The 25,250-nt window shown below is 40.7% G+C and overlaps 1 protein-coding gene across 3 annotated transcripts in view; it reads left to right on the top strand.

Moving 5' to 3' along the window:
* RPRD2 (regulation of nuclear pre-mRNA domain containing 2) overlaps nt 1-25,250 on the top strand; it is a 118,897-nt gene that overhangs the window by 74,530 nt on the left and 19,117 nt on the right. For 2 of the 3 annotated variants that reach the window (XM_025394565.1, XM_025394572.1), the window contains exons 3-7: nt 8,552-8,652; nt 10,858-10,910; nt 11,550-11,676; nt 13,526-13,701; nt 24,029-24,311. In XM_025394565.1, the coding sequence (XP_025250350.1) occupies nt 8,552-8,652; nt 10,858-10,910; nt 11,550-11,676; nt 13,526-13,701; nt 24,029-24,311 (740 nt within the window). Of the gene's footprint in view, nt 1-8,551; nt 8,653-9,513; nt 9,592-10,857; nt 10,911-11,549; nt 11,677-13,525; nt 13,702-24,028; nt 24,312-25,250 lie in introns of all 3 variants that reach the window. The other variant, XM_025394560.1, reaches the window with a different exon arrangement.

Consider the following 25,250-nt stretch of genomic DNA (forward strand, 5'->3'; position numbering starts at 1 on the left):
AAAAAAACACAAAATTTAGCCAGGTGTGGTAGCATGTGCTTGTAGTCCCAGCTACTCAGGAGGCTGAGGTGGGAGGATCACCTAAGCCTGAGCAATCCAGGCTGCAGTGAGCCGAGATTGCACCACTGTACCCCAGGCTGGGGGACCAGAGTGAGACCCTGTCTCAAGGTGAGGTGGTTGGGGGAGAAGTATAATTGGAATGATTGTAACCCAAAGAAATGATAAATGTTTGAGGTGATGGGTACCCTATTATATACTCCAATGTGATTATTACACATTATATCAACATATCTCATGTACCCCAAAAAGATACACATCTGTGTACCCATAAAAAAAATTTTTTTAAAAAGACTACAATTAAACTGATGACAGACTTCTCAGCGGCAATGGAAGCCAGAGGCAGTTGTGAAAAAATATTTTTATAGCATTGATAGAAAGTAGCTGTCAGTGTAGATTAGCATACAAAGCAAAACTACTTTCAAGAAGTAGGAAGACATAAAAACAGAGAAACAAAAACAGATAATTCACCATCAACAAACAGACCCTCTCTCTCTTTTTCTGTATATATATAATATATAATAATATAGATACACTATATATATACACACACACAGACATAATTTTTTTCTTTTCTCTGAGACGGAGTCTTGCTCCGTCTGGAGTGCAATGGTATGATCTCAGTTCACTGCAAGCTCCTCCTCCTGGGTTCACGCCGTTCTCCTGCCCCAGCCTCCCAAGTAGCTGGGACTACAGGCGTCTGCCACAATGCCCAGCTAATTTTTTGTATTTTTAGTAGAGGCGGGGTTTCAGCATGTTAGCCAGGATGGTCTCGATCTCCTGACTTCGCGATCTGCCCGCCTTGGCCTCCCAAAGTGCTGGGATTACCGTAATTTTTTTTTAACCAAGAAGAATCACTGAACCATCACCAAACTTCTAAATGAGTTTTACACTGGGAGGTTAGCAATATATATAATATATGTATAATATATGTAATATACATAATATGACACACACACACAGAGGCATATAATTTTTTTTTAACCAAGAAGAAGCACTGAACCATCAACAGACTTAATAAGTGAGTTTTACTCTGGGAAGTTAGCAATAAGGATGGTGAGTCACGCTAGCAATAAAATACATGAAATATCTGGCCAGGCACGGTGGCTCATGCCTATAATCCCAGCACTTTGGGAGGCTGAGGGAAGCAGATCACTTGAGGCCAGGAGTTCGAGACCAGCCTGGCCAACATGGCAAAACCTGTCTCTACCAAAAAATACAAAAATTAGCTGGGCATGATGGCGCATGCCTTATAATCCCAGCTACTGGGGAGGCTGAGGCAGGAAAATTGCTTGAGCCTGGGAGGTGAAGGTTGCAATGAGTTGAGATTGTGCAACTGCCTCCAGCCTGGGCAACAGAGCGATACTGTCTATATATATATGTAAACAGTTTTTAAGAACAGTTAAAGCTGTTCTTAGATATTTAAGAACAGCCTTAATAGAAAATATGAGAAACCCTTATGAATAAAGTTTGGAAATGTTAAATATACATTTATAAATACTAATGGAGTATTGTGTAGTCATTAAAAGTAATGTTTAGGGCTGGGCACCGTGGCTCACGCCTGTAATCCCAACACTTTGGGAGGCTGAGGCGGGTGGATTATTTGAGGTCAGGAGTTCAAGACCAGCCTGGCCAACATGGTGAAACCATGACCTGTCTGTACCAAAAATATAAAAATTAGCCAGGTGGTAGTGGCGCACATCTGTAATCCTAGCTACTTGGGAGGCTGAGGCAGAAGAATCGCTTGAGCCTGGGAGGTGGAGGTTGCAGTGAGCCGAGATCATGCCACTGCACTCCAGTCTGGGTGACAGAGTGAGACCCTATCTCCAAAAAATAAGAAAGAAAGGAATGTTTATAAAGAGTTGATTGGAAGATGGGGAAATGTTTGTTAAGTGAAAATAATAGAATAGAATTTTTTGAGTGTGAAGAGAGTTAGGGCATACTTTGTTTTATTGTGCATTGCAGGTAATGTGGTTGTTTTTAGAAATTGAAGGTTTGTAGCAACCCTGTGCCTATTGGTGCTGTTTTTCCAACAACATATGCTCATTTATGTCTCTGTGTCACATTTTGGTAATATTTGCAACATTTCACATTTTTATGGTATCTGTTACGGTGATCTGTGATCAGTGATGTTACTATTATAATTGTTTTTATGTATTCCTAACTTCGTCCATGTAAGACAGTGAACTTAATTGGTAAGTGTTGTGTGTTTTCTGATTGCACTAACCCACCATTCCCCATCTCTTTCTGTCTCCTGGGACCTCCTTATTCCCTGAGACACCACAATATTGAAATTAGAACAATTATTAGCCCTACAGTGGCCTCTCAGTGTTCAAGTGAAAGGAAGAGTCACACGTCTTTCACTTTAAATAAAAAGCTAGAAAAGATTAAGCTAAGTGAGTAAGGCATGTTGAAAGCCAAGACAGGCTGAAAGCTAGGCCTCTTGCACCAGTTAGCCAGGTTGTGAATGCAAAGTTCTTGTAGGAAATTAAAAATGCTACTGTAGTGAACATATGAATGATAAGAAAGCAAAAGAGCTTTATTGCTGATATGGAGAAGGTTAGTGGCCTGGATAGAAGATCAAGCCAGATAGAACATAAAGCCAAAGCCTAATACAGAGCAAGGCCCTAACTCTTTTCAATTCTATGAAGGTTGAGAGAATGAGATTTAAGAAAAGAAGTCATCTCTATAACACAAAAGTGTAAGATGAAGCAGCAAGTGCTGATGTAGAAGCAGCAGCAAGTTGTCCAGAACTTCAGCTCGGATCACTCATGAAGGTGACTCCATTAAACAGCAGATTTTCGAGGTAGATGAAACAGCCTTCTGTTGGAAGATGCCATGTAGGACTTTCATAGCTAGAAAGAAGTCAGTCCTTCCTTCAAAGCAGAGGCTGACTCTCTTGTTAGGAGCTAATTCAGCTGGCTGGAAACTTTAAGTTGAAGCCAGTGTTCATGTACAATTCTGCAAATCCTAGGGCTGTTAAAAATTATGCTAAATCTACTCTGTCTGTGCTCTGTAGATGGAACAACAAAGCCTGGATGACAGCACATCTGTTTACAACATGGTTTGCTGAATATTTTAAGCCCAATGTTGAGACCTGCTCTTGTTCAGGGAAAAAAAAACACACACACACACAGATTCTTTACAAAATATTATTATTCATTGACAATGCACCTGGTCACCCAAGAGCTCTGATGTATGAGGAGATTAATGTTATTTTCTTGCTTGCTAACACAACATTTATTCTGCCCATGGATAAACGAGTGATTTGACCTTTCAATTCTTGTTATTTAAGAAATACGGGGCTGGGCATGGTGGCTCATGCCTGTAATCCCAGCACTTTGGGAGGCCAGGACTAGTGGATCACTTAGGTCAAGAGTTCGAGACCAGCCTGGCCAACATGGTGAAATCCCGTCTCTACTAAAAATATAAAATCAGGCATGGTAGCACACACCTGTAATCCCAGCCACTCAGGAAGCTGAGGCAGGACAATTGCTTGAACCCAGGAGGCAGAGGTTGCAGTGAGCCGAGATGACACCATTGCACTCTAGCGTGGGCAACAAGAGCAAAACTCTGTCTCAAATAAAAAGAAAAAATACAGGCTGGGCATGGTGGCACACATCTGTAATCCCAGCACTTTGGGAGTCCGAGATGGGAAGATCTCTAGAGCTCACGAGTTCGAGATCAGCTTGGGCAACATTGCAAGACCTAGTCACTATTATTAAAAAAAGAAAGAAAGACATTATAAGGCTATAATGTCTTATAATGTTGCCACTAATAGTGATTCCTTTTGTGGATCTGGGCAAAGGGAATTGAAAACCTTCTGGAAAGGATTCACCATTCTAGATGGCATGAAGAACATTTGTGATTCATGGGGAGAGATCAAAATACCGCCAGGTGTGGTGGTGCACGCCTGCAGTTCCAGCTACTCAGGAGGCTGAGGCAGGAGAATCCCTTGAACCCGGGGGCAGAGGTTGCAGTGAGCCGAAATCGCACCACTGCCCTCCAGCCTGGCCACAGAGCGACACTCGCTCTGTCTCCAAAAAATATATATATATGTATATTATATATACATTTATAATGTACCTACATTATATATATATAAAATATATAAATAATATATATTTATAAAAACGTAAAACAGGAGTTTGGAAGAAGTTGATTCCATCACTCATGGATGTCTTTGAGGGGGTTCAAAACTTCAGTGGAGGAAGTAACTAAAGGTGTGGTGGAAATAGCAAGAAAACTAGAATTGGAAATAGAACCCAAAGATGGGACTGAATTGCTATAATCTCATGAATAAAGCTTGAACAAATGAAGAGTTGCTTCTTATGGATGAGCAAAGAAAGTGGTTTTGCTGGCACAGTAGCTCACGCCTGTAATCCTAGCACTTTGGGAGGCAGAGGCAGGTGGATTGCCTGAGCTCAGGAATTCAAGACCAGCCTGGGCAACATGGTGAAACCTCGTCGCTACTAAATATACAAAAAATTAGCTGGGTATGGTGGTGGGTGCCTGTAGTCCCAGCTGCTCGGGAGGCTGAGGCAGGAGAATTGCTTGAACCCAGGAGGCAGAGGTTGCAGTGAGCTGAATTCGTGCCACTATACTCTAGCCTGGGCAGCAGAGTGAGACTCTGTCTCAAAGAAAAAAAAAAAAAGAGTTTCTTGAGATGGAATCTACTGATGAACATGCTGTGGACATTGTTCAAATGACAACAAAGGATTTTAGAATATTGCATTAATGGAGCAGCAGCAGAATTTGAGAGGATTGACTCCAGTTTTGAAAGAAACATGGGCAAAATGCTATCAAGCTACATTGCATGCTACAAAAAAAATCTTTGTGAAAGGAAGAGTCAATTTATGTAGCAAACCTCATTATCTTAAGAAATTGCCAGAGCCACCTCAGCCTTCAGCAGTCACTACCATGATCAGTCAGCAGCCATCAACATCAAGGCAAGACCCTCCACCAGCAAAAAGAATATGATTTGCTGGAGATTCAGATGATTGTTAAGGTTTTTTGAGCTACAAAGTATTTTTTTAACTAACATGTATATTATTTTTAACACATAATGCTATTACACACTTAATTGACTATAGTATAGTATAAATGTAACTTTTTAAAAATTTGTTTGTTTTTTAGAGACAGAGTCTTACTCTGTCACCCAAGCTGGAGTGCAGTGGCTTGATCAGGGCTCACTGCAGACTCGAACCGCTGGTCTCAAGCAATCCTCCCACCTCAGCCCTCCAAGTGGCCAGGACTACAGGTGTGCCCCACTACGTCTGGCTAGTTTTTGTATTTTTTTCCCGAGACAGGGTTTCGCCATGTTGCCCAGACTGGTCTCAAACTCCTGGGCTCAAGTAATCTGCCAGCTTCAGCCTTCCAATGTGCTGGAACTGCAGGCATGAGCCACTGTGCCCAGCCTAAACCTTACAATTTTCTAGAGGTTTATTAACCAGAAAGAACAGACCCTATTGTCATTTCTTATATTTTTGTATGCTGAGATTCTTTCTCTCATTATAAAAAAAAAAAAAACCAGAAAAGTCGAGCCGCGCATCGTGGCTCACATCTGTAACCCCAGCACTTTGGGAGGCCGAGGCGGGCAGATCATGAGGTCAGGAGTTCGAGACCAGCCTAGCCAATACAGTGAAACCCCGTCTCAACTAAAAAAAAAAAAAATACAAAAATTAGCCGGGCATGGTGTCACGGGCCTGTAGTCCCAGCTACTTGGGAAGCTGAGGCGGAAGAATCACTTGAACTCGGGAGGCGGAGGTTGCAGTGAGCGGAGATTGCACCACTGCACTCCGGTCTGGGAGTGACTCATCTCAAGAAAAAAAAAAAAAGTCATGTGTTGCTTAACATCAATATATTCTGAGGCCCGGTGCGGTGGCTCACGCCTATAATCCCAGCACTTCGGGAGGCCAAGGTGGGCAGATCACTTGAGGTCGGGAGTTCAAGACCAGCCTGGCCAACATGGTGAAACCCTGTCCCTATGGAAAAAAAAAAAAAAAAAAATTAGCTGGGCATGGTGGCAGGCACCTGTAATCCCAGCTACCCGGGAGGCGGAGGCAGGACAATTGCTTGAACCCAGGAGGCAGAAGTTGCAGTGAGCTGAGATCGCACCATTGCACTCCAGCTTCAGTGACAGAGCAAGACTCAATCTCCAAAACAAAAAAAGAATATGTTCTGAGAAATGCGTCATTAGGGAATTTTATCCTGTGAACATCATGGAGTGTACTTACATAAACGTAGATGGTATAGCCTACTAAAAACCGAAGCTATATTGTGTAGCCTATTGCTCTTCGGCTGTAAACCTGCACTGCATGTCACTGTATTGAATACTATAGGCAACTGTAACACAATGGTAAGTACTTACATATCTAAACTTTTTTTTTTTTTTTTTAAACGGAGTCTCGCTCTCTCTCCAGGCTGGAGTGCAGTGGTGCAGTCTCAGCTCACTGCAACCTTCGACTCCCTGGTTCAAGCAATTCTCCTGCCTCAGCATCCCGAGTAGCTGGGATTACAGGCATGCACCACCATGCCCAGCTAATTTTTGTATTTTTAGTAGAGACGGCGTTTCACCATGTTGGCCAGGATGGTCTCGATCTCCTGACCTCTTGATCCACCGGACTCGGCCTCCCAAAGTGCTGGGATTAACAGGCGTGAGCCACCGTGCCTGGTCATATCTAAACATTATAGAGCACAGAAAATTGTGAAAAGTATAAAGAAAAATTCACTCACTTTCACCAAATGGAGATTTACAAAATAACAATTTCCTTTTTTTTTTTTTTTAAGATAACAATTTCAGTATTACTATCTTACAGTCTTTTTCTTCTATAAATGTTAGCATTGTATTTGAAACCAGTTACACGCATAGTCAGGCATACCTTGGAGATATTGAGGTTTCACTTCCAGTCCACCACAATAAAGCAAATATTGCAGTAAAACATGTTACATGCAGGTGGATCACTTGAGCCCAGGAGGTTGAGGCTGCTGTGAGCCAAGGTCACGCCACCATAGTTCAGCCTGGACAACTGAGTGAGACCCTGTCTCAAAAAAAAAAAAGAAAATTAGAAGGTTTAATACAATTTTCTCTGTTTCTTACATAAGCCATTCTTAGGCAAGAAAAAAAATTCTTTGTGAATACATGATGTTATGGATTCATAGACTCTCATCCTTGAAAGAGGCCTTACATTTGACATAGCATTTTTTTTTTTTTTTTTTTTTTTTGAATCATATACTTCAATCTCCACATGGTTTGGTGGATTCACTTAAGGAGAGGTTAAATTCCTGTTTTGTCTTTTGACAGATCTATTAAATTATTAGAATGGTTTCTGTTCTTTGGCAGATCTGTTAGAATAAAATTTCTTTTCCCTATGGCTTCATACTTTTGTCCTTGTTTTGCTTCCTGAGATACACCAGTTTGATTCCTCTTCCTGACAACGGTTATGCCCTTTCTGCATTGTTTTTTTATATTTCTTCTACATTTCACAAAACATAATTAAAATCTTAAATTATTAATTTTATTGGTAATTATTTCTCATTCACTTCTACTTTAACTTTTTTTTTCTTTTTTTTTTTTGAGACAGGGTCTTGCTTTGTGGCCCAGGCTGGGTTGCAGTGTTATGATCACCGGTCACTACAGCCTGGATCTCCTGGGCTCAAGCGATTCTCTTGCCTCAGGCTCCCATGTAGGAGATACTACAAATGTGTGCCACCACATGTGGCTAATTTTTTCATTTTTAGTAGAGATGAGGTCTCTCTCTGTATACCAGGCTGGTCTTAAACTTCCAAGCTCAAGTGGTTTTCCCAGCTCGGCCTTTCAAAGTTGGCCAGACTGGTCTCGAACTCCTGACCTTAGGCAGTCCATCCACCCCAGCCTCCCAAAGTGCTGGGGTGGCAGGCGTGAGCCACTGTGCCCAGCCAACATTTTTTAAAGTTAGATAGCCAACTTGAACCAGAAGCTCATCTGTGATCCAGCCAGAATAAACCAATACCCTTTACTTCCCTCATTCTTATTGTGTATTCTCATAGTATTATGTAATAGTCTTTTAGAAAACATGTTACAGTATGTGATTGATTCAAGATTTTTTTTCTAAACCTTTAAAAAATGAAAAAATATAGCATTGCTAAACCTTGTCTTCTTATTCAGTACTACTATAATTGTGTTTTAGACCAGGTTTTTCAATCTCTTTTAGAATTCCCGTTGTGTCCACACATTCCCAGCCCTCTCAAGTTCATATCCATCAAAAAGCTCTCAGTATGTCATCTGTAGTTTCATCTATGTCATTTATAAAAGTGTTGAATTGGTAATTTAAGATTCTTAAAATCCTTAAAGTTTAAGATTTCTTTAGTCCTGGATATTATAGAAAAAAAGTTTTGAAATAAACATCAGAAGAAATTTGGAAAATAATTTTATTGATAACTTTATTTTCAGATTTCTAGTTTGGAATAGAAGTCAAGGTTTTTATAGTCTGTATTACTTTTTCTTTGTTTTCAGGGATCCATCTGTCTCTAAGTCTGTAGAACGAATCTTTAAAATCTGGGAAGATAGAAATGTATACCCAGAAGAGATGATTGTGGCATTGAGAGAAGCTTTGAGTAAGTGTCTTTTTTCTCTCCTAAAAGAAAATTTTGAGTCAGTCTTTACAATTACATAATTTTATAGATGTGGTCATGTTGTATAATAGTGAAAAATTAAGTTTTGAATCTAGCCCTATTTTTTTAAAATTAAATACTTTTGAGAAACCTAGATCTGTTTGAATTAAAATGTAAATAGAATTGGTTTTAGGGATGAGGTTGGATTTTGTTTTTTAGTGATAACAAAAGTCAAGCATATTAAGTGGTGATAGCCATCTGGTTATTTTCCTGCATTTGCATTGAGTGTTTCAAATGGTTCATTGTTTGTGTTAATAAATACTGCCCTGTGCCCTTACTGTTGGAGAATTTTTCACAGGGTGTCAATTCTTACTAAGCTGTTTGGTAGTAAGCATATATTGGCAGTCTTTAGACTGTCTTTTGATTTAGATTTACAGTAAGTTGTGTACTGTTTTGTTAAAAAGAATTTAATTCTTATGTATATGCTTGTAATTAAGTTATTGAGTAGAAGTTGGTGATAATCTGCTACCATGACCGTCATTTGACTAGAAATTTGCTTTAAAAATGGCATCTTCTAAGAAGCTGTTAAATTCTTCATTTTAATTTGTTAATTGGTATTTTTAAGCCTCCTTCCCTATTCTTTTCAGAATTGGTAATTTCACTGATGATGATAATCGTGTTTATTTGACAGCTTCTTAGATCGGGTAGGAATTTCTATTTTTTCATAAAAATGAAAGAAAAGGAAAGAAAGAAACAACACACAGTCTCGGATTGCCTTTTTTCATGCTGCAACTTTGGCACTGAAGTGGACAGACAGAACAGCTTCCCATAATGCCAGATTGCAAAAACTGAAATGTTTTCCAGGTACCACTTTCAAAACTCAGAAGCAGCTGAAAGAAAATCTGAACAAACAACCGAATAAGCAGTGGAAGAAATCACAAAGTAAGGAACAAAATCTCAACTAATATAAAATTACCTCCTCTTTTTGGAGCAGAAGAAAATGTAGACCATTTGACATCGTACCTGGCATAAACCATGGGCAAGCCTGTTTTCCAGGCCTGGGAGGCTCCCAGTGACCTATGATAAACAAGCCATCATGGAGTTACTTCTTAAAAAAAAAAGCAAACAAAAACTACACTTTAAGACAAAGGAAATGCAGAAAAGGGTTTAATTGAGTGAAGATTCAAGAGTAGTTGGGGGATTGAAAGAAGAAAAAAATACTTGATAGTGTCCAGGCTAATTTTCAGGTTCAAGGATATATGACGTTAGAGGCAGCTGGCATTAAACAACAGATCTGAAGAGGAGACTAGGCATTAAGAAGCATTTCTGTGGGAACCATGAAATCTCCAGATTTGGGGGATATACTCTACCAAATTAGACGTGGGCCTCAGATCCTGGCCAGAAGCTCATTCTGTAATGGGAGCTCCTGTTATATTTATCGTATTTACCCAGCATGAGATCAAGGGAATGGAATACTGCATGTGATAGGCTGCTGTGGGCAAACTGAGGAATATTGAGAAAGACTTGAAGGTATGGAGGGAACAAAGTAAAAGAGAGTGAGAATTGGGAGGTAAAACAAGACACTTGGGATGGTTTTGCTCCAGCGAGCATATGGTATCCATCATGATTAAGGGAGTCCTCAGACATCCTTTTGGTCATAAGTTGCATGCTTAGGAACAACAAGAGTCGTCATTTCAGCCAAAGTTCAACCACAGTGTTAATATACCTAGAAGTTTCCTTGCCTATTTTTGCTATGAATTGAGTCAGCAGAAAAAGAAATTCAAAGGATAAATATATAGGAATAGAGTTATTTGTCACTAATTTTCTTCAGCCAGTGCTCAGGATTAATTGGATGTCCTGTTCCTGAACACTCTTAATTTGAGGTATTTAGATCCTCTTACACCCACACTAGGAAATAAAGGTACTTGATGTATCTCGGTGTCTCCAAATCAATAATTCTAGGACTTTATGACTTCAAGGGTCTGTTGGAGGTAAGTAGATTAGGTCTGTCTAAATAGCATATTTTTACATTGACCACGTTTAGGAGTATTCACATTTCCTAGTCCATTATTTATTTTAGGAATTATGACTTAAATGTGCATGTTGCCATATGTTCAGAGTATATCCTTAACTATAGAGCTAAAATTTTTCCTATTAGTCAACTTTTTGTGTCTGTATTCTTAATGACCTTTTGTTTAATTCCAACAGCATCTACAAATCCAAAAGCTGCTCTCAAGTCTAAGATAGTTGCGGAATTTCGAGTAAGTTACAGAATTTGTTTAATACAGCAAAGTATTATTCACCCCTTTTGTATTATAGTTTCCTGTATAGTCCAATAAGATTTATTTGTATTCAGTTACACCTGTCATGTTTTAAACATGCGGGAACTGTTCTAAAGGAACCCAGATTGGGATTAGATTGCTTGGTGTTTTATCTGTTCCCCTAATGGTAGACATAACCTTCTTCCAGTATATCTATTATCAGCTGAGTTCTGTATTCAATTTATGCCAGCAAGAGAGTTTATTTTCCTGTGAAACTCTTTCTAAATTAGAATTTGCTTACAGAAGGCTATGTTTATGTAATTAAAATTTAAAGAGGCTTTGTAAGTGGACCTTTGTCTGTTTTAGTCTTAACTCTGTATCCATAAATTAGCTTTGTATAATTAAGGAAAAGGATCTTTTAAAGTCTATAACTAAACATGATTTTGACATGAGAATTGATCATTAATATCTGTGACTGTGAGAAAAAGTGAAAAGTTTTTTCCTCCCAGGGTTTTGTTAAACTTTAGGGTTTTGTTTTTGTTTTTGTTTTGTTTTGTTTTGTTTTATAAAACAGGGAGAGATAGAATGAGAATAATTGAATGATCTTGTAAATGAAATATGACTCTGGTCTGTGTTTAGTCTCAGGCCCTAATTGAAGAGCTGTTGCTATACAAGCGCTCAGAAGATCAGATAGAACTGAAGGAAAAGCAGTTGTCAACTATGAGGGTGGATGTGTGCAGCACAGAAACTCTCAAATGCTTGAAAGGTAATGCTTACATCCTTTTAGAATAAGTCAGATTTTCTTTCCATATCTCATTTTTCCGGTAATCATACTGGTTTACCTCATAAGGAGAGCCTTGGGTAGAAAATAGTTGTGGCACCTCTGGTTTCCCAGGTAGTTGTTTCATGCATATAAATTTCGTAAGTAAATTCTATCTTTCTCATTTCTAGTACTTTCTTGGTGTATTGGGTTATATATATAGACAGTTGTATTTCACATGTGTGGTTACTTGGTATGGGTATGCTCTTCAATGAAGTTACTCTGATGCCTCATAAAATCTAGTTAGACCATCTCTTTTCCTTGCATTGTAAATTGTAAATCATACTAATAATTTATTATAATGTAAGCCTCATGAAGGCAGAAATTATATTGATTTGTTCATTGCTATACACTGGCACCTAGAGCTATACTTGGCACATAATAGATATTTGATGAATATTTTTGAGATAATAAGTAAATGACTACTAGCTATTAATTTTGGCACCAATTTTATTCCTGTACCATACTTTAAATTTAACAGACCAGGCACAGTGCCTATAATCTCAACTCTTTGGGAAGCCAGGGCAGGAGGATTGCTTGAGACCAGGAGTTTGAGACTAGCCTGGGCAACATAATGAGACCCTGCCTCTACAAAAAAATTTAAAAATTAATGTACTTGGTGGCACACACCTGTAGTCCTAGCTGCTCGGGAGGCTGAGGCAAGCAGATTGTTTGACCCCAGGAGGTCGAGGCTATAGTGAACTGTGATCATGCCACTGCACTCCGGCCTGGGTGACAGAAGAGACCGTCTCTAAAGAAAACATTTTTTTAAACAAATAATTAATTTAACATATATTATCTAATTCAATCATCATAACAGAAAACATGCTAAAAATCTCTATTTTATCACATGAGAAATCTGAGGTCTCGTAAGGAGATTAGTAGCTTGCCCAAGTTACACAGCTGGTAAGAGGCAAAGCCAAAATTTATACTCACATCCAAAGCCGTATTCTGCCAGTCACTGGGAAAGAAGTAGATGTACTGAATTACCACGAATCTTTTTCAGATAGGAAAGAATAACTTTTATTGTGTTCATACAGAGGTCACTTTATTTTTACTTTTCTGAACGTTACTTTTCTTGTTTAAGAGATAACATCTTACTGCCTTCTGTAATGCAAAAGTTATGGTATAAGTGAATAGAATTGAGCTTCATTCTGTTATTCCTAAGTAAGTAGCAGTGTAGAATCCAATTTGTGAAGAAAATAAGTAATCACCAAACTCTTTTAGTTGAACTTTCTTTTCTTTACCTTAGTTACAAGTGCCTTCACTCTGGCAGATTCACATGAGTCTGTTTTGTAAAGAATTTTAATAATCTGTTTTGTGGTTTTGTAATTTGGAGAAGCTTCTTTAAGATAAAATTGTTAGGCCGGGTGCGGTGGCTCATGCCTGTAATCCCAGCAACTTTGGGAGGCCAAGGCAGGCAGATCACGAGGTCAGGAGATCGAGACCATTCTGGCTTACACAGTGAAACCCCGTCTCCACTAAAAATACAAAAAATTAGCTGGGCATGGTGGCGGGCGCCTGTAGTCCCAGCTACAGGCTGAGGCAGGAGAATGGCGTGAACCTGGGAGGCAGAGCTTGCAGTGAGCCGAGACCGCGCCACTGCACTCTAGCCTAGGTGACAGAGCAAGACTCCGTCTCAAAAAAAAAAAAAAAAGATAAAACTATGAAACTAAGAGTATTGCACAGTAAGGCAGCAAGAGTATGTTCACAAAGAGAGGTTTTCTTCAAAAGTCAAAAGACTACATTTTTTTTTTTTTTTATCCTGAAACGAATACTTCCCATGTCATTTTAGATAAAACAGGTGGGAAGAAGTTCTCCAAAGAATTTGAAGAGGCAAGCTCCAAGCTGGAAGAATTTGTGAATGGATTAGATAAGCAGGTGAAAAATGGACCCTCATTAACAGAAGCACTGGAAAATGCTGGAATTTTCTATGAAGCACAATACAAAGAAGTAAAAGTGGTGGCCAATGTAAGTAATAATTAAAGCTGTCTTATGCTGAATGCTTGTTATTATGTTCAGAGATTATTAACATGCATTATCTAACTGTTAGGATAAGCATTTTTTATCTCATCGTAGATGAAGAAATTACTTTTGGGATAGATGTTGTAATCCCAGCACTTTGGGAGGCTGAGGCAGGAGGATTGCTTGAGCCCAGGACTTTGAGACCAGCCTGGGCAACATAGTGAAACCTTGTGTCTAGCAAAAAAGTACAGAAATTATCTGGGTGTGATCTCAGGCTGCAGTGAGCTGTGATCATGTCACTGCACCCCAGCCTGGCCAACAAGAGTGAGACCCATCTCAAAAAAACAAAAAAAGAAGAAGAAGAAATTACGAGGATTAGTAACGTTGTATAAGGTAATATAGCTAGTGAGTGGTGGTGGTAGAATAAGACACCTGGGTCTTTTTTTTTTTTTTTTTTTTGAAACAGAGTTTCGCTCTTGTTGCCCAGGCTGGAGTGCAGTGGTATGATCTCAGCCCACCTCAACCTCTGCTTCCCAGGTTCAAGCAGTTCTCCTGCCTTAGCCCTGCTGAGTAGCTGGGATTACAGGCATGCACCACCATGCCCGGCTAATTTTGTATTCTTAGTAGAGATGGGGTTTCTCCATGTTGGTCAGGCTGGCTTCAAACTCCCGACCTCAGGTGATCCTCCTGCCTCAGTCCAACAAAGTGCTGGGATTATAGGCATGAGCCACCACACCTGGCCCAATTTTTGTATTTTTAGTAGAGGTGGGGTTTCTGCATATTGGTCAGACTGGTCTTGAACTCCTGCCCACTTCGGCCTCCCAAAGTGCTAGGATTACAGGTGTGAGCCACCGTGCCTGGCCTTACTTTTTTCCTTAATCAGAAGACTGGACGGAAACATCCTGTTACCAAATTTCATGTAAATTGACTGAATTAAGGAACTTTTTTTTTTTGAGACGGAGTTTCGCTTTTATTGCCTAGGCTGCAGTGCAATGGTGCGATCTCAGCTCCAACCTCTGCCTCCCGGGTTCAAGTGATTCTCCTGCCTCAGCCTTCTGAATAGCTGGATTACAGGCATGTGCCACCACACCTAGTTAATTTCATATTTTTAGTAGAGACAGGGTCTCCTGCTTTAGCCCTGCTGAGCCCAGCCTCCCAAATAGCTGGGATTACAGGCATGCACCACCATGCCCAGCTAATTTTGTATTTTTAGTAGAGATCGGGTTTCTCCATGTTGGTCAGGCTGGTCTCAAACTCCTGACCTCAGGTGATCCGCCCATCTCAGCTTCCCAAAGTGCTGGGATTACAGGCGTGAGCCACCGCGCCCAGCCAGGGAACTTCTTTTTATTCCCCCAAGAAAGGGAGAGAGAGAATAAGTGGGCATGTGTCTAATGACCTCTGAAAGAAACTGTTTCATAATGAATTTTCTTTTTAAGTTTTAATCACTGTGTATGGTCATGAAAGTATATGGTACTGTAGGTCCCACCAATCCTACTTCCTAGAAGCGATCCCTTTTAACGCATTTTGCTATTTTTTTTCTGGCATTTGCTTCCATACATGTAAATGATTTGCCTATATTGTTCTTTCTTGATTTATCCTATTTTAGAAATAGCTGTTAACTTCCTGATACGACAGATGTGGATTTAGCTTATACTCACCCACCTTTCTCCTTCTCCCAATTTTGTTGTATGACTGTTTTAAATCTGTTATCTATAAATTAAAGGACTGTATTTACTATTTTTTGACCATTAACCCTAGACTCCCTACTTCGTAAAATTTGCTTAGTAGCATCCCTATTTGCTCCCATTAGTTTTCATCTATCTACCCTTCAATTTTCCAGCTTCAAGCAACTATATTTACTTTTTTTTTTGAGATGGAGTCTCGCTCTGTCACCCAGGCTGGAGTGCAGTGGCACTCTCTTGGCCTCACTGCAACCTCCACCTCCTGGGTTCAAGTGATTCTCCTGCCTCAGCCTCCCGAGTAGCTGGAATTACAGGCGCATGCCATCATGCCTGGCTAATTTTTGGTTTTTTAGTAGAGACAGGGTTTCACCGTGTTTGACAGGCTCGTCTCGAACTCCTGGCCTGAAGTGATCCACCTGCCTCGGCCTCTCAAAGGGACAGGACCATAGGCATCAGCCACCGTGCCCAGCCAACTATATTTACTTCTGTATTGTCAAAGTTGGTAATATTTACATTCTATTCTGTAATCATACTTAATTCTTCTTTGCTACTCTAAAGATTCGAAAACAATTTTTTTAAAAGCTTACATTATAACCCTGTAAACATTGTTCATTGCAAGGTTTTGTGGTAACTATAGTCGTACTAGAAGTTTTGGTTTTTTCCTAGAGTTTTGTTTTCTCTTTGTTTGCCCTTGCATAGCCTTTTTAAATTCTCTGTCACACCAACTATTCTGAATTCCCTTTTCCCCTGGGACCTCCCTACCTGAATTTTCATTCCCTGTCCCCAGTTTAGGTTATTCTCTAAGTCTCAGGCTGAAATAGCTATTAACTGTTGTCCTGAGTTGAGTCCTCTATTTTCCAGATTACATGTCTTTTTTTCTTAGTTTCTCTCATTGTACTGGAGCATTCTCAACTAATTTCCCAAAAAAAGTGTTTGTGAGAGAGAAATTTTGTCTGTCCTTATGTTTAGAAACGTCTTAGGCTGGGCACAGTGGCTCGTGCTTGTAATTCCAACACTTTGGGAGGCTGAGGTAGGAAGATCACTTGGGGCCAGGAGTTCAAGATTAGTCTGGGCAACATAGTGAGACCCTTCTGTACATTAAAAGAAGAGAGAAAAGGAAAAATAAATTAAAATGTCTTAGATCATTTATTTTCTACCCCCACGCAACCCTGAATTGACTAATGGATAAGCAGGTTGATTTTCAGCTTTTAGGACAGGTATACATTTAATACAGTAAATTTCCTTCTAAGTTGCATCTCATGAGTTTTTATATTTAAGTATATCTTTTGCAAACAGCATATAATTGGATCTTGTTTTAGTTTTATTTATTTATTTTTTTTATCTAGTCTGAAAAATCTTTGACTTTGCGGTGTTTAGTCTGCTTATTGATATGCTTGGGTTTAAGTCTACCATCTTTCTATTTGTCCTGTGTGTCCTTTTCTTTGTTACTCCTTTTCTGCTTTTTTTTATTAATCAAATAATTTTTAGATTCTGTTTTATCTCCAGTTTTTGCTTGCATGTACTCTCTCTTCCTCTCTTCCTTTCTCCTTCCCTTTTCCTCCCTCCTTTCCTCTCCCTCCCTCCTTCTTTCTCCCTCCTTCCATCTCCCAGATTTCACCTTTTTATAAGGATACCAGTCAGATTAGATTAGGGCCCATCCTGATAACCTCACTTAACTTGATTACCTCTGTAGAAATCCTGTCTTCAAATAATTCTAGGGTTCTAGGGGTGAGGACTTCAACATATAAGTCAGGGAGTGCAGAGAGAGATAATTCACCCATAACATGGCTTCATGTTTTTTATAAATTTTCAAAAATTCTCAGCTGTTGATCTCAATTATTGTTTCTGTTTCATCTCCCTCCTCTCCTCTTGGAACTCAGATTAGTATGTATATTAGATCTCATTGTTGTGTTCCAAATGCCTTTTTTTTAGTCCTTTCTGAATTTTCCATCTTTTATTTCTCTCTCTGCTTCCTTCTAGATATTCTACTAACTAGTCTTGTAATTCATTAATATTTTATTCTGTTAGGCTGGGCGCGGTGGCTCACGCCTGTAATCCCAGCACTTTGGGAGGCCGAGGTGGGTGGATCACGAGGTCAGGAGATTGAGACCATCCTGGCTAACACGGTGAAACCCTGTCTCTACTAAAAAATACAAAAAAATTAGCCGGGCATGGTGGCGGGCGCCTGTAGTCCCAGCTACTCGGGAGGCTGAGGCAGGAGAATGGCGTGAACCCAGGAGGCGGAGCTTGCAGTGAGCCAAGATTGCACCACTGCACTCCAGCCTGGGAGACAGAGTGAGAGTCCGTCTCAAAAAAAAAAAAAAATATATATATATATATATATAGAGAGAGAGAGAGAGAGAGAGAGAGTTTCTGTTGAATCTTATCTATGGTTAAACCCATCTAAGTTGGTTTACTTTTTGGTTCTAGAATTGCCACTTCAATTTAGAGACGAGTCTCACTGTGGTGGCGCCCACCACCACGACGGCCAATTTTTGTATTTTTAGTAGAGATGGGATTTCGCCGTATTGGCCAGACTGATCTCAAAACTCCTGACCTCAGGTGATCCACCTGCCTCAGCCTCTTAAAGTGCTGGGATTACAGGCATGAGCCACTGTGCCCCTCCAGTTGTAGTTATATAATCAGGAAATTAATTGATACTTTGACACACTTATAATCTAATCCTCAGAACCTATTCAAATTGGCCAGTTTTTATAGGAAAAATGCTATCCAGAATCACAAGTTGCATTCGGTTGTCATCTCTTAATTTTCCTTTGATCTGAAACAGTTTCTTAGCTTTCTCCTTGATTTTCATGACCTAAATGTGTTTGAAGATTACAAGTCAAATATTTTGTATAATGTTTCCCAGTTTGAGTTTATTTGATATTTCTTTGTGATCAGATTGAGATTATGCATCTTTAGAAGGAATATCACTAAAGTGATTCTGTGTTCTTCATGTTTCGTCTCGTCAGATGGCATACAAGTTTGGTTTATCTCACTACTGGGAATGTTCCCCTTGATATTCTGATTAATGTGGCATCTTCCAGGTTTGTCCATTATAAAGTTTTCCCTTGGTAATTGTTATGGGTTAAATTATGCATCCCAAAAAGATGTGTTGAAGCCCTAACCTCCAGTACATGTGCATGTGACCTTATTTGGAGATAGGGTCTTTGCTGATATAATCAAGTTAAAATGAGTTCACTGGGGTGGGCCTTAATCATCCAATATAACTGGTGTCCATATAAGAAGAGGGAAACTGGCTGGGTACACTGGCTCACACCTGTAATCCCAGCACTTTGGGAGGCCGAGGCAGACAGATCCCTTGAGGTCAGGAGTTCAAGATGAACCTGGCCAATATGGTAAAACCCTGTCTATACTAAAAATAGTAAAAATTAGCCAGGTATGGTGGTGGGCACCTGTAATCCCAGCTACTTGGGAGTCTGAGGCAGGAGAATCGCCTGAACCCAGGAGGCAGAGGTTGCAGTGAGCCGAGACCACACCATTGCACTCCAACCTGGGCAAGACAGCAAGACTCTGTCTCCAAAAAAAAAAAAAAAGAGAGAGAAACTGGAAAACTGGAGAGAAGCACAGGGAGAACATCATGTGACAACATAGGCAGATATTGGAGCGATGCAGCTACAAGCCAAGAACATCAAGGATTGATGGGCACCACCAGAAACCAGGAAATGGCAGGGAAGAATTCTGCCCAGTGTCAGAGAGAGAGCGCAGCCTGCTGACATCTTAATTTTGAACCACTAGCCTTCAGAGACAATAAATTTCTATTGTTTTAAGCCACTCATTTTGTAGTACTTAATTAACCACTGCCCTAAGAAACTAATATACCAATTAATGAGTGTTTGTGAGGAAGTATTTTGAAACTATGTAAATATCTTGTTCCTTACCAGACTTTCAATGTATTCATTTATTTATATGAATGGATTTGAATCCTATTTACTCACTGTTTTAATTCATTACTACTAATATTTACGTTGATGCTCAGATTGACAAAGATTTGGTCAATGTGAGCTCCTTTCTGTGTTCTTTTGACATATCCCTTTTTTTTTTTTTTTGTAAGACGAACTTTCGCTCTTGTTCCTCAGGCTAGAGTGCAGTGGCACAGTCTAGGCTCACTGCAACCTCTGCCTCCCAGGTTTAAGCAATTCTCCTACCTCAGCCTCCCAAGTAGCTGGGATTACAGGCATTCGCCACCATGCCTGGCTAATTTTGTATTTTTAGCAGTGATGGGGTTTCACCATGTTGGCCAGGCTGGTCTTAAACTCCTGACCTCAGGTGATCCACCTGCCTCTACCTCCCAAAGTGCTGAGATTACAGGCATGAGCCACTGTCCCCGCTTTTTTACACTTCTAATTGCTTTTCTAACAGTGTAAAGCCTCGCTCCCTGTCTTCAATATATTTACTTTTTTTTTTTTTTTCTTCGAGATGGAGCCTCGTGCTGTCACCCTGGCTGGAGTGCAATGGCACAATCTTGGCTCACTGCAACCTCCGCCTCCCAGGTTCAAGCGATTCTCCTGCCTCAGCCTCCTGAGTAGCTGGGACTACAGGCGCATGCCACCATGCCCAGCTAATTTTTGTATTTTTAGTAGAGTCGAGGTTTCACCATATTGGTCAGGCTGGTCTTGAACTCCTGACCTCATGATCTGCCTGCCTTGGCCTCCAAAGTGCTGGGATTACAGGCGTGAGCCACCGCACCTGGCCTCAATATTTTTACTTAATCAGTTGTGGCCAGTCTCCCAGCACTTCCATCTCTCTCTAGCCACATTTATGGATTTTCTTTTTATCCTGCTTATACTCCAACATCCTTTGCAATTCCTCCCTCCCACGCAGACATTTTTCTCATTTTTGGGTCCTTTCTCTCTAAGCCACTGAGTTTTTTCCCTCAGCTCCAGCTAATGGGTTTAGGACTGAATTGTTCACAAAGGAAGGGAAAGAAATTTTTCATTATTTTCATGAGCATATTAATCATAGCTGTTTGGGTTTTGTCATATAGTTGCAATATTGGCTTCACCTGTTATGGGTATGTTCGTGGTGTTTGGTGTTTTTGTTTTGTTTTGTTTAGTGCCCAGAGATAGTTGCTAATGTAGTGTCTGCATTTTCTTTTTAGCTATTTAGACCTATCTCTTAGCATGTCTGCTAATTTTTTATTGAATGCTGAACATTAAAAGATTATGGAGTCTCTGGATGATTTTTCTCCCTCCAGAGACAGTTCACCCTTCTTTTCCTAGGCAGATGTTGGGGCTGATCATATTAATTAAATCTGAAACCTAACTGACTTGAGGCTGAATTGCAGTTTGAGCAAGCCCTGCTTCTGGAATGTAGATTTTTCCCACAGAGAGCCTGGAATGACCACTAAGCCCCCTTCTCCATGGCATGATTTAAACTCTCTAGTCCTTGTTTCCTCATCACCATGAGACCACTGCTTTTTCGAAGGTTTTCTGCTTGGCTTCTTCCCTCTCAAGCAGCTCAGAATTCAGCAAATATCTTGAAGGAAAAATTGTTGAGCCAGTTCTCTCTTTCATTGTTCATCAGAATCTTGGCCTTTCAGGTCTCTAATTTTTGCCTGTTAAGATCAGCAAGACTGTTTAAAACTCTGCTTTTTTCTCTTTGTTTAATAGTGGCCCTCTCTTGTCCCTTTTGCCTTAATTCTCAGCTTCTTGCCTAGCTCCCCAGAATCAGCAGAACCCTAAGAGAAAATAATGTCAGCATAGGTCTCCATGCTTTCCCTCTGATAGTATTTGCCACTTAGTTTTTGGTAGCCTTAGCACTCTCCAGTACATTCAAACAAGTGTGTCTGTGTATCTGGCTTTTCTACTTGTTCTTCATGAGAGCATTAGTCTACTGTAAGCTACTCAGTTATATCAAAACCAAAAAGCTAGATTCTAATGTATTCGTATCTTTTTAAAAATAATGCTTCTTGGCTGGGCACAGTGGCTCACAGATGTAATCCCAGCACTTTGGGAGGCTGGGGCAGGCAGATCACCTGAGGTTAGGAGTTCGAGATCAACCTAGCCAACATGGTGAAATCTTGTCTCTACAAAAAATACAAAAATTAGCCAGGAGTCGTGGTGTGTGCCTGTAGTCCCAGCTACTTGGAGGACTGAGGTAGGAGGATCACTTGAACCCGGGAGGCGGAGGTTGCAGTGAGCTATGATCGTGCCACTACACTCCAGCCTGTGTGATAGAGCGAGATCTTGTCTGAAGTAAAATAAAATAAAATAAAGGTTCTTGAATTTATAAAACAAAATGATAACAATCTAATGGTCATCGACTCTCAAAAAATGAAAAATTCAAAAGATAACTTTAAAACATTAGCAATTAAGACCATCAGGACATCTATAGGAATTAAGTCAAGTGGTCAGTATTAACATCAACAGTGGAAAGTCATATTGATTGTATGTGCCCTTGATATGGTGTGATCACAGTAGCAATTTACCTCTGTGGCCTTCCGCCGAAAAACTTATTACCCCAGTCTAGCCATGAGAAAAGTATCAGTCAAATCTCATTTGACAATCTACAAAATACCTGACCAGTACTGTTGAAAACTGTCAAGATCATCAAAACCAATGAAAGTCCAGGCCGCGCACGGTGGCTCATGCCTGTAATCCCAGCACTTTGGGAAGCCGAGGCGGGCAGATCACGAGGTCAGCAGTTCAATACCAGCCTGGCCAACATGGTGAAACCCCGTCTCTACTAAAAATACAAAAATTAGCCAGGCGTGGGGGCGCGCGCCTGTAATCCCAGCTACTCAGGAGGCTGAGGCAGGGGAATCGCTTGAACCTGGGAGGCAGAGGTTGCAGTGAGTCAAGACCGCGCCACTGCGCTCCAGCCTGGGTGACAGAGCGAGACTCTATCTCAAAAAAAAAAAAAGAAAATCCAGGCCGGGCGCAGTGGCTCAAGCCTGTAATCCCAGCACTTTCGGAGGCCGAGACGGGTGGATCACGAGGTCAGGAGATCAAGACCATCCTGGCGAACACGGTGAAACCCCGTCTCTACTAAAAAATACAAAAAACTAGCCGGGCGAGATGGCGGGCGCCTGTAGTCCCAGCTACTCGGGAGGCTGAGGCAGGAGAATGGCGTGAACCCGGGAGGCGGAGCTTGCAGTGAGCTGAGATCTGGCCACTGCACTCCAGCCTGGGCGGCAGAGCGAGACTCCGTCTCAAAAAAAAAAAAAAAAAAAATCCAGCAGAGTGTCACAAACAAGAGGAGTCTAAGGAGAAAGGAGACATGACTACTAAATGTTCTGTGGTATCTTAGATGGGATCCTAGGTTAGAAAAGGACATTAGGTAAAAAAAAAAAAAACCTGAGGAAATCTAAAGTATGGACTTCTCATAATTATCAATATTGGTTCATTAATGTGACAAATGTATCATACTAATATTAGATGTTAATAATAGGGAAAATTGGATATAGGGTATATGGGAACTATCTTTGCAATGATTTTCTAACACCTAAAACTTCTTTTACAATAAACTGTACTTTTGTTTTGAGATAGGGTCTCACTTTGTCACCCAAGCTGGAGTGCAGTGGTGTGATCACTGCTCACTGCAGCCCTGACCTCCTGGGCTCAAGCAGTCCTCCCACCTCAGCCGCCTGAGTAGCTGGCACTACAGGCAGCTGGGACTACAGGCGCATGCTACCATGCACAGCTAATTTTTTTTATTTTTTTGTAGAGACAGGATCTCACTATGTTGCCCAGGCTGGTCTTGAAATCCTGGCTTCAAGTGATCCTCCTTGCCTCAGCCTCCCAAAGTGCTGAGATTACAGACATGAACCACCAGACCCAGCCCCTGTTTTTTAAAACAATAGCCTTTGACCTCCCAGGCTTTGTTTTATTTTTGGATTTTATTATTATTATTATTATTATTATTATTTTGTCTGTCTCATTTCTTGCTGTATCTCCAGTACCTAGAAGATACATTTAGGTTTTCAACAAATATTGGTTGGTTGGATAGATAAACAGGAGCAAGGGAATAGAAAATACAGATAACTGCTAGGTTTCTAACTCAGGCAACTGTGCGGATGGTAATATTCACTTAGGGAGTATAAAAAGCAGAAACTAGAAACTCCTGCATGCTTGACAGATGATATATTATCTTGTTTTGTGCCAGCAATGTACGTGGTTAATAATAATCAGAAAATCTAATCAGAGTCAAAATGGGTGGCCAGAGATGGTGGTGTATGCCTGCAATCCTAGCATTTTGGGAGGCTGAGGTGGGAGGATCACTTGAGCCCTGGAGTTCAAGACTAGCCTGGATAACATAGCAGGACCTCATCTCTCATTTAAGAAAATAAAATTTTATTAAAAAAAAAAAAGGGGGGGGCGGCCGAGCACGGTGGCTTAAGCCTATAATCCCAGCACTTTGGGAGGCTGAGGCGTGTGGATCACTTGAGGCCAGGAGTTTGAGACCAGCCTGGCCAACATGGTGAAACCCCATCTCTACTAAAAATACAAAAATTAGCCAGGCATGGTGATGTGTTCCTGTGGATTCAGCTACTTGGAAGGATTACTTCAGCCCAGGGGGCGGAAGTTGCAGTGAACCGAGATCATGCCACTACACTCTAGCCTGGGTGACAAAGTGAGACTAACTTTTTGGTCTTTTTCCAAGGAGTAAACTCCTTTTTTCTCTTTTAGGCATATAAAACCTTTGCTAACCGAGTAAATAATTTAAAGAAGAAGTTGGATCAATTGAAGTCAACCCTTCCAGATCCTGAAGAATCACCGGTTCCTTCCCCAAGCATGGATGCTCCCTCCCCGACTGGTTCTGAGTCTCCTTTTCAGGGAATGGGAGGTGAGGAATCCCGGTCACCAACCATGGAGAGTGAGAAATCTGCCACACCTGAACCCGTGACAGATAATCGTGATGTGGAAGACATGGAACTCTCAGATGTGGAAGATGATGGGTCAAAAATCATTGGTATGTCCTTATGTGATTAATAGACAACTTATTCCTTATCTGTTTTGCCTTCCCAGCAATGAATACGTCACAGGCAGGTATTAAAAGATACTTCATTTCTTAAAAGATAGACCACCAAGGTAGCATTATAATCTCTAGAGCAGTTGTTGAGGATTTGATATGCCAAATGTGTTAAGAATCATTGCTCGTTATCTGCATTGTTAAAATGGTAGCTACTAGGCCATGGGCGGTGGCTCATGCCTGTAATCCCAGCACTTTGGGAGGCCAAGGCAGGCGGATCACCTGAGGTCAGGAGTTCAAGACCACCCTAGCCAACATGGTGTAACCCTGTCTCCTAAAAATACAAAAATTATCCGGGTGTGGTGGCAGGTACCTGTAATTCCAGCTACAAGGGAAGCTGAGGCAAGAGAATCGCTTGAACCTGAGAGGCAGAGGTTGCAGTGAGCTGAAATCATGCCATTGCACTCCAGGCAGGTGACAGAGCGAGACTCTGTCTTAGGGAGATGGTGTGGGGAAAGTAGCTACTAGCTACCTGTGGCTAAGCATTTTAAATGAAGATTGTCCAACTTGAGATGTGCTGTAAATATAAAATACACATTGAGGCCGGGTATAATGGCTCATGCCTGTAATCTCAGCACTTTGTGAGAGTGAGGTGGGCAGATTGCTTGAGTCCAGGAGTTTGAGACCAGCCTGGGCAACATAGCGAAACCCCGTCTCTACAAAAAATATAAAAATTAGTCAAGCGTGGTGGCATGTGTCTGTAGTCCCAGCTGCTGGAAAGGTTGAGGCAGGAGAGTCACTTGAGCCTGGGAGGCAGAGGTTGCAGTGAGCCAAGATCATGTCACTGCACTCAGCCTGGATGACAGAGAAAGACCCTGTCTCCCAAAAAAAAAAAAAAAAAAAAAAAAAAAAAAAAAAAAAAAAAAAAAAATGGAAGCA

This window comes from Theropithecus gelada, chromosome 1 (genome assembly GCF_003255815.1).
Source record: "Theropithecus gelada isolate Dixy chromosome 1, Tgel_1.0, whole genome shotgun sequence".
Lineage (NCBI taxonomy): Eukaryota > Metazoa > Chordata > Mammalia > Primates > Cercopithecidae > Theropithecus > Theropithecus gelada.